Source organism: Amphiprion ocellaris, chromosome 2, assembly GCF_022539595.1.
Source record: "Amphiprion ocellaris isolate individual 3 ecotype Okinawa chromosome 2, ASM2253959v1, whole genome shotgun sequence".
In the NCBI taxonomy this organism is placed as follows: Eukaryota; Metazoa; Chordata; class Actinopteri; family Pomacentridae; genus Amphiprion; species Amphiprion ocellaris.
The window spans coordinates 40225955-40238592 of NC_072767.1; the positions used below are offsets into that span (position 1 = coordinate 40225955).

Below are 12638 nucleotides of genomic sequence, written 5' to 3' on the forward strand. Positions count from 1 at the left end.
CACTGAAAACACTAGAGGTTCTATGTTTTGCTGTAGCTATATGATGCTTTTTCTTTAACTTCATCAATATGTTAATAATGCACTGACACATTAGACACATTTGTTTTTTTCCAACAGATGCCCTACTATAAAAGTTTGTCCACAACATTAGTGGAACTGAATGCACAAGACTGAACCTATGATCCACAGTCATTACTTTTGCTTTAAATATCAGTACACAGATTTATAGGTTAGAAATTGTGGACTTTGACGAGGATGGACTCAAGTTGCTCTGAATTTCTATCATCAAAAATGGCCCATTTCACAGATGAAGTTAAAGAAAATCCTGCGTAATGTTACAAATTTGTTTGGGATCTAATTCTGAAACCACCTACTTGCGTAAACATAGCTATTTCTTTAAAGGACATACATGCACAAAACCATGAAGATGTGAATTATATTTTCTTCATTTTTGACATTAGTGGGGCTGAACCAGACTGAATCTATGATCCAAACATAATGCTACCTTTAAATGTCAGTATAATAAATATTTATGCTACAAAAACTATTCACTTTGACTTTTACAAGGTCTTGTTGACATTACAAAAAAAGATTTGTGACAATGGAGCCTTTATGTTGTGACTGTAAAATATAATTGGAGGAAAAAGTTGTACAAAAATGCCAAACATTCAAGGCTCCTAAAGGCAAATCACAATTAGTTGAATAATTTTTATTAAAAAAAAAAAAAAACAATCATCATTATTCATTAAATCTTTACTCATCTGCTTTAAAAAAAAGAAGAAGAAAAAAGGAACATATATGTACAATACTATGAAGATCTGGGCTTTATTTCGGTAAACACATTTGGTTGATCATGTTTTTTCCAACAGACAATCAGTTTTTGTTCTACCTTATACAAACATGGTGACAACTACTTCATATTGCATGTATATTATGGGCTATTTGGTTAACAGAGGAAAGTAAACATAAAAAAAAACAACATTTTATATACAGAATATAGACACAGCCTTGCATATGTACGGAAACGGATGCATTTCTCAATAAAAATGTTGACTAAAACCTCAATGTGTTTGTGAAACTGTAGGGACGTCGTAGGTAAAGAGAATGAGGCCCTGAAGCGTAAGGCACTGAGAACATAGATGAAACATTTGGTTTTGTTCACACAGGCACAGTAGTAATTCAAAACAAAGCTAACATTTTGTTGGTACAGGATGTGTGTGCTGCTGTGTGTCCAAGTTTTGATAGAACGCAAGACTTTTTTCTCTGCAAATAAAAACAAACAGAAATTTGCACACGATGTACATTTTTGGCAGAATAAAACAAAATTTGGTCTTACAGACACTGATGTTCCTTTTTTTAAAGTTTCAAAAGTTAAACAGTGAATGATTGTCTGTGTTACACAAAGCTATGCGCGACATCGACTTTAAGAAGGAAGATAAAAGAAAATAATGTTTTCTTACTCACCTCCAGACTTGGTTTATGAATCATGACGATTACAAAAAGGTGCAGAGACACACTGATTGTAGCTAAGCAAAGCTGGTTAAACACTTTTGGAAGGAAAACTATTTAGAAAACCTTTACCTCTGTAACATTCAGAATCATCCAGGAAGTGCCAACAGTGTTCATATAAAAAACATTTGAAAAAGTCAACATGTTTTTGCCCAATTAAGCTCAATTATTACAAGCAGAATGTGTTCTAAGTGTATGTACATTTTATCATACTAAACCTGGTGACACAACAGAAACCAGACTGGCAAAACTAATGTAGGCTTTTGCATAAAGTTTCTGGAATTAATCCCTCAACAGCTCATCAAGTATAGTGGCATTGTGTGTGGCAAGACATCCGCACAAACTCAGCTCTGAATTTCTGAAGCATGGTTATTACACTGTGTACTGACTGCAAACACAACATGCAAGTAAAAACTGCATTTTATTAACTTTCTGTAATATTTGATGGGAGATACTACAATGTATCAACTGTAATTGATGCGTTTACATGTGAAGCATAGACCTACACAGTAACATATTGCCTCCATGTGCATTTGTTTTCAATGTGTCAATTTCTTGTTTCTTGACCCTAAACATCCAACAGCCTTTTATAAAAAAAAATTCCCCTTTAGCACAATTAAAAACAATGCATGAATAAAAGACAAAAAGGCAACAAATAGGTAGTTTTTCTTCGAGAATAAAAGCATCAACTGAATGTGACTCATCTTAAAAAAGCAGATTGAACGGTTCCACTGAGGAGTTAGTATTTGCTGGCTTTTTACACTGAACAACACGTAAGGATAGCATATAGCAGAAAGAAATATCATCCAGAACAGACAACATCAACGCAGGAAGTCCACAGTCTGTCAGTGTCTATCTCGACAGTCTGTTTTTCTCATGCAGTACCAGCTGACTGCCATCTGGTCAGCAGTTCCTCCATGATCCCTCAATAAACAGTTTGTGTTTGTTGCGCCAAAAAATTCAAAAAAGTCTTGACTCAGTCAACAGAGAGCAGAGGTTGCTTGGCCTGGGATCACAGGAACTGCATGAAAAAATGATTGTAGCTTGTGACTGCTTCCTCCATGCTTGTGGTATTGAGAGCTTTTGATTTGTAGCCGATAGTACTCAATAATGTTTTCAAAACTATACACAGTTTCTTTAAGTGCAAAGAGGAGAAGGAAATATAAAAGGGGGAGGTGATTGATTATTATAATGAAAGAACAAAGAGAATTAACAAGAAAAGTGAGAAAAGCATCGATTGCGTTACTGTGTGTTGTTATTTAACTACACAGGAACACAAAGTCAGTCTGTTCATGCTTTCCTCTGCCAGGCCTACGCAAACACCTGCATGTTTCCGAGCTGAGGCTGTTGAGAGGCCTGCTGCATCTGCTGCGACTGCGCCTGCAGCTGCGCCTGCTCTGGAATGTGTGTGTGGTGTGACGTTGGCAGTGCATGGTGGGAGTTCCCCAGAGGGGTGGGGCTGGTGGTGACATCAGACCAGTCTGAGTTGGAGTGTGGTGAGGAGGAGGACCAAGGGTCTGGGGATTCGGGTGAAGGGGTGAGATATGGGTGCTCGCTGGGAGGGTGGGCAGAGTGGCCGGGTGTGGTGCCTTCTGAACCAGCAGTGGTGTAACTGTGCTGGGAGGGGGGTGTTGGGTATTTATCCACGGGGCTCTGCATGGGCGGATAGGAGGGCAGCGGCCGAGACTGGCCCTCGATGCCTCCATGGCCTCCGTGGCTGACGGTGTGGGGGTGCTGCAGGGTGTGGGGGAGCCCGTGTGCCATACTCATCTGATCAGGTATCTGGTACATCATACCCTGGGTGCAGTGGAGGTGGCCTGGCCCCTGCTGGGAGTGACCCTGATTCTGGCTCTGCCCCTGGGACTGCGTGACTTGCACCTGCCCTGGTTGAGACTGCTTCAGCATGGCCTGGCCCGCTCCAGGTGCCATCATCTGGAACGTGACGATGGGCGGCAGCTGCTCCCTGCTCATGGTGACATTCATGGGAGTCAGCATTGCGCTCTGGCCGTGGTGTTGGGCCATGCCAGGGTGGGATCCCCCCATCTGATGCGGAACAAGGCCGAACATGTGGCTGCCGTAGCTGTGCTTGTTCATGCCCACCCAGCTCTGCTGCTGTCCCAGCATGTGGCTGACAGGAGGCAGCATTTGTCTGGAGGTGGGACTGCTCAGGAGGGGTGGGGAACTTGCTGTGGTGGAGACGGCGCCGGACACGTCACCTGTGTAGGAGTGAGGTGACTCCAGGGAGTCGACAGGTGACATGGTGACAGAGCTCTCTGGAAGTCCTGCTGCCTTCACACCATTCGTGCTCCCTCCTGCTGTACCTGCTCCACTTCCTGCTCCAACTCCAGCACCCAAACCCGGCCCCTCTCCCCCGGCAGGCTTCTTTCTTCTCTTTGCCTTCATGTCTTTCAGCTCCTTAGCCCCCCCACTGACACCTGCCACCTTCGCCCCACCTCCACCTCTCCTGCTCTTCTTTCCCTGCGGTCCCGGCCGCATGCCGATGAAGCCTGCTCCATTGGCCCCACACATGACAGAGGAGTTTCCTCCTCCACCCATGTGGTTTGGCCCGTTGTGTGGGCTGTGAACCAAGTTGTACTGGTCCAGGAGACGAACTATGTCGTGATGCATGCGTTCTTGAGCAGTGTCGCGTGGAAGCCGGTCCAGGTGATCAGTGATGTCACGATTAGAGTAGTGGTCAAGCAGAACCTGAGCTGCCTCGAAGCTGCCTTCTCGGGCTGCAAGGAACAAGGGTGTCTCCTCCTGAAGGAAACGGCAAATTATGAACACGTTACTCTGTGTGATACATGACATTTTGAGTACAAATGTATAAACAAAGAAAAGAAGTACATATGGCTACAGAGTTGAATTAGGTTCAGTTCATTTGGCATGGGTAAAACTATGTGTGGTTTCTGGGGTTGCATATTTCAGTGGTTGTTTCGATACTTTTGGCCCAAAGGGAAACCTTGTCATTTCTGGAATCTGCTGTTCCATACTCAACTCAACCTCCAGTCTCGCTGCAGAAATAAACTACAAAAGTTTTCTAATAACCGTTCAGATCCAGACTGAGTGGCTGCAAATTGGGATTTGATAAATAAAAGATGCTCCCTTTAGTCTGTAGAGAAAAATAAATACATTTCTAGATTACAGCTTTTACATACAATATGTATTTGTACTTGTATTTTTAATTTTGTGTTGTCTTAGTTTGTACTTCAGCAATTTTATATCTGAACTTTTACTGTGGGTACAAGTTTTCATAATTAGTAATTTGTTAGCATTCATAATTAGCACATAAGCTACTAAATAATGGTTGGAAAAAGCAGAAATTAAAAGACAACAATGCACCTTATTGTCTTGCATGTCACGATTGGCTCCGTTCTTCAAAAGCACCAGCGTGGCCTCCACATTATTAACTGCAGCTGCCCAGTGCAGAGCGGATTTGCCTAAAATGGATAAGAAGACAAAAAACACATGCATGTTAACTAGAAAATCATTTTTACAATTTCTTGTTCATTTTTTGTTAATCTCTCTCAGTGTAATTCAGAAACTGATAAGAGCTCTACAGAGGTTTTCATAGATGGACTCATCATATTTGAAAAGACAGACCGAATCCTGCTCACCTACTAGCAAGACCAATCACACTAACACTGCTCAGTACATTGTGTAATTCTACACAAAGGCAAGTGTTGATAAAGAAGAGAAACGTGGTTTCCTGACCGTGATCGTCTACAGCATTGATGTCAGCGTGGCAGTGGATCAGCTCTTCCACCATGCCTTCCACAGCTAGCCTGGCTGCGAGGATCAGTGGAGTGGTGCCGTCATTCATCCTCGCATCTAGTTCCGTTGCACGATTACGGATCAAAATCTGGGTGAACAAAAAGACACAAGACATCAAACAATGATGCATGACTATATGACATATGAGCGAAGATTTCACAAGTAAATATCTGTTCACTTTTGTTCATAACAGCAGTAAAATGTAAAATTACAGCTAATATTAACTAGAAGGACAGATTTCAAATTGAAACACATTTAAGAGTCATCTAACCTGAAAGACTCCCTGGGCATCAGCTGCCACGGCAGCATGCAGCGGAGTTCTACCCATGTTGTCATGTGCGTTGGGATCCGCTCCAGCGTCCAGCAGTCTCTTGGCAGCATCAGCTCGGGCATATCGGGCAGCCAGGTGGAGAGCCGTCTCTCCCGTACGATCAGTCTGAGCTATTAAAGAAGCACCCTGAGCGATCAGGTCTGAGATGACGCTCGGCCCCGGTTCATCTCCTCCGCTCTCCTCCTCCTCTTCTCCGTGCAGGCTGCAGTCTGGGCCTCCACCATTACGCAGCGATGCCAACATCAGAGGGGTGAAGCCATCTGAAAGAGGAGAAAAGTATTATTTAAGAAATATTTGAAAACTACATCACATTTATACATCCAGATATGCTTTCTTTCCCTCACCAGGTCCCTTAACATTGACATCCAGACAGTCAGCATCCAGGTCGGCCTGTGGAGGAGTAAGGGTGATGTCAGCAGCTTTGCGGTGCTGCACAGTCCACTCTCTTCGGTCAACACCTCCATCCATCGTAATGGGCAGCAAGGGCTTGTCTTCAGTCTATAAAAAGCAACACAGATCACTTTTCTGCATTTTCCACACATTTGCTATACAATTTAAAGTGCTCAAATCCATGGGTACCTTATTTGGGTCATTATCTTTGACTTAAAATAAACTTACTCTTGGTTTCTTAGATGGGACTTCATCTTCCAGCCATCTCTGACTCTGACCTCCATCAATCACAGCTCCATCCTGTGTCTTGAAATTCCTGAAATGAGGGGGAAAATGTTAGAAACAGCAACATTTTTTTTTTTTTTCAGCAACAGCAACATTTAATTCTCCTTAAATGTATTCCAGGACACAGCATGCCTGCTCTGTTCCTCAACTTTCGTTACCCGTATTTATTCTGGAAAATCTGGGTAATTTTATCGCATCTTATCAAACTTTTTAGAACAATTTCTTCTCAACCATCTCTGATTCCCCTGAAAATTGAAATGCATAACATATGGATATGTGGAATTGCAGCTGGATATATCAAATGCTCAAAGATGTAAGTCTGACATCTTCATAGTTACTTATCATCATACTATTGATTCAGAATCTAATCAGAATTTTTCTTAGTTATTTTAGGAGAATGTTTTGTTGTTAATTTTTGCAACTAATTATTTTCTGTTGAAATGTTTTGTTTTGTATTACTGTGATGTGCAATTGCATATGGTTCAGAAAATATCACTAGTTGACATCTGCTATACTGTTTTTTTGGTTAACATGTGCTCAAAGATGGGACTCCTCATGATGGCTTTAGTGTTTTTCATATTTCAACTCACCCACAAACAGACTATTTGATATACTTGTCCAGTATTACAGATTCTGAATCAATGGCATGATAAGAATTAACAGTGAAAATTTCTGGCTTTCATTTTCATTAGTTCCCGAGATATTGTCATCTAAACACAGCTTTAAATTTCTAAATATGAAAAAAGATGTTAGAGGTCGATTGGCAATTGAAAATTAAAAAAATCAAATTGCATCCCTGAAATTATTAAATTCTTTACAATTTTAAAGACACCATTTTTAAATATCCATAGTTTGTGAAAGAAAAAGTTTCCAGCAAATCAGAGATGACTGAGCAGGTGATCTGAGAATAAATGACTCATTTCAAGACCCCTACATTAAGACTGGCATGAATTCTCACCCTGCAGTTGTGATCACGTACCTTGATATATATATTCTTAAGCAAAATCTGTTCTGTCTGAGTATTTACTTACTTCATATCAAAGTCATCCTGTCCCACTGGCTCTCTCCTCTTGTCATTTTTAGTGGCCAAGAAGCCATCAGGCAGCCACAGGACACCCTGTTTATGCTTCCTCTTGGCTGCCAACATCCCCAGGACCAGGATGAGCAGAATGATAACCACTGCTACTCCAACCAGGTACATCAGGTACTGTGGATCAGCTGGGTCTGTTGGCCGACCTGAACAATACAAAGAGAATTTAAAATATTAGTTGCTTTTTTTTTTCCATCAGAAGAACACTTAAATTTGATTGACTGAGTGAGAGGCCTACTTACTGTCAACTTCAACTAGAGGGTAAGGCAGTTGAGCCTTGATGTGAGCTGCAGCAATGAAGGATGCAGCCTCATCAGTGTTGGAAAAACAGTATTCAGAGCTCAGGGTGCATTCACGGTTATCAATTTCCAGGTGCACAACAGATCTGTAAGGACAAATATTAAAGTACAAAACTAGTTCACAAAAGCAGTAAACTGGTGATAAACTGAAGAACTACAAGTAACTATGTGAGATTCCTATCTGGAACTATCCTTACCCAATGACCTCCCTGTCCTGCTCCCGCTTGATCCTGCTCCTCTGTTGGCCATGTTCTTCCTCCATGCCGCGGTAAGGGTAAACCATGGGTTTCTTATTTTCATCCAGTTTCACCTGCACATTAGTGTGCAGCAGGGCTCCTAGGAAGCGCAAGAAACCCCTTAAGTCTCCAAGCAGCTCTTTAGGTTGCAGCAGGACCACAATAATCAGGGTGCCATCCGCCAAACTGGATGGATTGTCGGAAGAACAGTCCAAGCCATCCCAGCCACAACCTTCAGTGTTGCAGCTCTGGTCACAGACGCCGTTACCGTAGTGGTCTGCGCAGTACGTGTTATATCTAAAAATACACAGCACATGAAAACGATGTGTTTGCGATTTGGCTTTAAAAACATTTCTGTACTCAATATATAACTTTAGCAACAATAATGACAAACTAAAGAGGGTAAAGCACATACTTGCAGGAGGCTGTTGAGGTATCCTGGCACTCAAAGCTGTCAAAGAGGCACCCAGCATTGTCACACTCTTTATCACATTTCCCATTCTTGAAGCGATCCCAGCAGGGCACACTGGCTGTGCAGTTAACCCAAGGATGCTCCCAGTTGAGTGAGCAGTCTCCTCCATCCCACCCACATTCGTGGTTGTTACACTGATCATCGCACACTTTATCTTTGGCCTGCAGCTCACACTGTGGATACGGGCAGGTTGGCATGCGTGGTGTGTGTACTTCATTCTCACACAGTCTTCCGGAGAAGTGTGCAGGACAGCGACAGCTGTAGTGGTATGGATAGGATGGGTCTTTGACACAGGTTCCTCCATTTTGGCAACCCAAGGGACACCTCTGTTCAATCTCACAGTGTGGTCCAGTGAAGCCTGGCTGGCACTGGCAGTACAAATGGCCGACTGCTGGCTCCACACACCGCCCACCATTCTGGCAACGTAGCTTTGCACAATTGTAGCCCTCTTTATCACCACAGCTGAATCCAGTAAAGCCCTGTTAAACACAACATGTTGCTGAGGTGTAATAGCAATAGAGTAATTTAACAGTTGTGGGATTTGTAAGGAGCTAAAAAAAAAAAGACATTTGCAGTTGACGGTAAATCAAACAATTATATAAAGTGAACATCTAGTCCTACAAATCTGTTGCTAGTCTACTATACCTGAGCTATGGTGTGGCCCTCTGAAGCAAGCATGAGAATAAATAGGGAGCAAGAGGTTAATAAAGAGAAGAACAAGCATTTAGTGCGAAAAGACTGAAATTGTAGCACAAGAAAGGAAAATAACTATCAGCCACCCGTCTTCATTTGTAGCCTTCTGCAGTCACTCAGTATGCATACACAAATCATAGCTTCTTACTGGTATTAGATGAGTGAAATAACACTAATATCATTCAGGCCTCAAGATGGATAAGCATCACAACAAGCCGCTGATGTTGTTGTTGAGAAATTGTGGAATTGCAAGGATTGCAAAACTGTGAATGCTTTAACCAAAATTATCATTTGCAGTTTGATAGTCAAATGTGGAGATACGTGTGGTAGACAGTGAGCTACTCAGAATGTAAATACAAAATGGGGGCTTACAGAAAAATGAAAATATATAGCAAAAATTTACATATCAATGGTGCTGATTGGTTTTTCCTGTTTGTTTTGATGAACTGAAACACTGTTTTGCCAAAAGCAGTGGTTTGTCCTCTCACATCACTGCCAAGCAAGACATCACTTTGCTCCTAGTTTGCTCCATAAACTTGGTGACATATGCACAAAAACCTAAGCAAAAATCAATGAATATGAATAGCAATCGTTGGCAAAAAACTGATGAGCACAGTATTGTTAACCAAGATCTTCCCATAAAAAACAATAGCCTTGTTCAGCTAACAGCTGTAAAAATGAGAAGATGGTGTCACACCGCATGTGATCAAATTACTGCCGAGTACATGGAAATTTAATGACTGTAAAGGCTGTTTATGAGCATGACATGAGGAGAATTAATTGAAATCATGTTATCCTATGATGCTAGAAAAGGGCTGACAATAAAGACAACTTACAGGAAGACAGGAGCAAGTGTAACCATGTACTGAGCTCATGTTCATGGAACAGACGCCACCGTTATGGCACGGCTTAGACAGACACAGATCCACCATGGATTCACAATGATGACCTGAGGAAACGAAATCAGGGAAGAGAGAAAGAGGAACATAGACAAAGAAATAATAATTAACAATGGCAACACTTGACAGTCATATTTACAATGGTGCAACAGTGTAAAAAACAACACTTGATGTTTTTCTAACATCAAGAATAGCTAGTTGTGGTGCTAATATTTCCCTTCAAGCAGCTAATATTAATGTACCTGTGTATCCAAGGCGACAGCGGCACTGGTAATCATTGACCAGCTGAATGCAGTCGAGGCTGCCGGGAGCGTGGCAAGGCCCAGACAGGCACTCGTTAAGATCCCCCTCACAGTGTTCGCCAACAAAGCCGGCAGGGCAGGAACATGTGTAACGTCCCACGCCATCCACACACTGTCCTCCATTCAGACACCGAGGTTCCCAGGAGCCAGGCTTGGGGGCACAGTCATCATCATTCACTTCACACTGGAGTCCTGCAGAGCAGCAAACAGATAGATATGCAAACGTGCATAGAGCAAAGCAATAAACGTATTTCGAGATGACATTTCTGAGTTCTTAACATAATAATAAAAATAATAATAATAATATATTCAGGAGAATGTTTTACTCTACACAAATGTACTTGACATTTCTTTATCATTTCAAGAGCAAGTGAGGGAGCACAGCCCTACCATTTGCCATTTTACCATTCCACTGTTTCACCTTAATGAAATGCAGAAAAAGGTCGGCTCAGATGGTACAAGTACACAGTGATTATAGATGCGAGGGATTGCAATGCTTCCCCACACTGGACACTTGAGTGAGTGACGTGCTCTTCACCAGAATCTAACACCGTCTTTACCCTCCTGCAGCCACACAAACACTGGCTGCACCTGACAAACGCTTGGGCTGCCAGCTCCGGGATTTAAAACCAGATGAACACGGCAGCTCGTTTGGAAACTTTCATTTATTATGAAACGAATTCACCAAAATTCGTTTCAGAAAACATTTGAGGTAAGAAATAAGCCATACAGTTGCCTAATCTGTCTTCATTTTAGATCAGTAACGGTTAGTTGAAAGGTTTTTTTGAAAGTTTCCAGAGACATTGGATCACGATTTTTGCTTCCATTGACAAAAAGTAGCCTAGACCTCAACTTCAGGCAAATCTGTGCAAATCCTGTGGACACATCTCATAACTCATTTGAGCATTTTTTGTCCCCATTTTAATTTCAAAGCTGCTTTATGAATCGTTTTAGGACAGTTGCCTTAATCCTCTGATATGCAGATTTACCGTGTGTTCCAGGTGGGCAGGAACAGGTAAAGCGGTTGATGAGGTTGATACACGTTCCTCCGTGGAGGCAAGGCTTCGAATGGCATTCATCAACATCATATTCACAGTTCACCCCCTGGAAACCTGGTTTGCACTGGAGCAGTGAAAAAAGAGAAGGAAGTTAGCTCATTTTGTGTGTCTACTTGAGCAGAACACTTTCCAGAAAATGCGCACCTTTAGAAACAAACACATATACATCTATCAGCCACAGCACACAAAACTCCTCCAGAATGTCTCTAAACCCCCAGAATTCCCAGATCCCAATCTGTTTGAGATTCCGTGGTATGTGCTGGAACAAGCTCAATCCACGGAGGCGCCACCCTACAGCCTATGATCAAGGTCCCAGTCCAAAAACTCCCAGAAGTCCCGTGTACATGCTTTGGAGGAGTGTTTAAAGGTATTTTTTTGACACAAGATGGCCTGCATAATACTAGGTAGGGGGTTTTAATGTTATGGCTGATAGGTGTACGCACAAAAAGCTGGGAAAGTAAGTACTTACTAAACACTCATATGTGCCCTGATAATCCTTGCATGTTGCTCCATTTCGACAAGGGTTTGACTGACACTCATCCACCATCTCTTCACAGTAGCTGCCCATGTATCCTGGCTGGCACTGACACTGATGGGAGTTGCCCACATTTACACATCGCCCAGCATTCTTACACACATTCTCCACTTCCAGACCTACAATAAATTAAAAAAGGAAGCACATAGGTCAAATAAAGCGAGAGACCTTATGCTATTAATGCCTGTTTCAAGATTGTCTTGTGAGACATTAGCAAAATGATCTTTGTCAGGCTACAGTGAACCATAAATTAAGTAGTAAATGTTTAGCAACAATGAGATTTTTCTCTTGGAGTGACATAAACAGTAGTCTAAATGTGACTGTGTGTGTGTCCCTGTCTTATTTTGGAGTAAGTTCTTGTTTTTGCTAACATAAAAACTCCCTTACCATTCCTGGCAGCAAAGTCCTGGCAGGACATGTTGGGGACGTCACAGTAAAGTCCTGACCATCCCATTAGACAGTGACAGGTCCAGGAAGTTGTTGTCTGAGAGCAGGAGCCACCATTGTGACAGCGCACCTGGCTGCACAGGTTCACATAGTTCTGCAGATACAGGACAGAGCATTAAGGTTTGCTAAAAACACCAAACAGATAAAAGGAACTGTACTGCATCCAACCTTCTTCTTTGGTCAGATATTTTTAGTTGGCACATACAAACTGAAATAGTCAGATTCTCAAGCCTTCTTTGCGGAGTACGATTTTAGTTTTGTGTGCACAGAAAATTAGTTTTACTTCTACTGGTCAGCTATATTTATTTAGACCAAAAA

At 42.1% G+C, this 12638-nt stretch overlaps 1 protein-coding gene across 1 annotated transcript in view; it reads right to left on the minus strand.

Annotated features, from left to right (window-relative positions):
* Positions 1 to 801: 801 nt before the first annotated feature.
* notch2 (notch receptor 2) overlaps positions 802 to 12638 on the minus strand; it is a 46520-nt gene continuing 34683 nt past the window's right edge. Inside the window, exons 21-35 of the mRNA XM_023267273.3 lie at positions 12261 to 12414; positions 11808 to 11992; positions 11270 to 11402; positions 10221 to 10472; positions 9916 to 10028; positions 8330 to 8865; positions 7876 to 8211; positions 7622 to 7764; positions 7321 to 7525; positions 6233 to 6320; positions 5959 to 6112; positions 5555 to 5874; positions 5224 to 5371; positions 4852 to 4949; positions 802 to 4269 (exon numbers count right to left, since the gene is read on the minus strand). Coding sequence (XP_023123041.2) covers positions 2821 to 4269; positions 4852 to 4949; positions 5224 to 5371; positions 5555 to 5874; positions 5959 to 6112; positions 6233 to 6320; positions 7321 to 7525; positions 7622 to 7764; positions 7876 to 8211; positions 8330 to 8865; positions 9916 to 10028; positions 10221 to 10472; positions 11270 to 11402; positions 11808 to 11992; positions 12261 to 12414 — 4314 coding nt within the window. The 3' untranslated portion in view covers positions 802 to 2820. The remainder of the gene's footprint in view (positions 4270 to 4851; positions 4950 to 5223; positions 5372 to 5554; positions 5875 to 5958; positions 6113 to 6232; positions 6321 to 7320; positions 7526 to 7621; positions 7765 to 7875; positions 8212 to 8329; positions 8866 to 9915; positions 10029 to 10220; positions 10473 to 11269; positions 11403 to 11807; positions 11993 to 12260; positions 12415 to 12638) is intronic.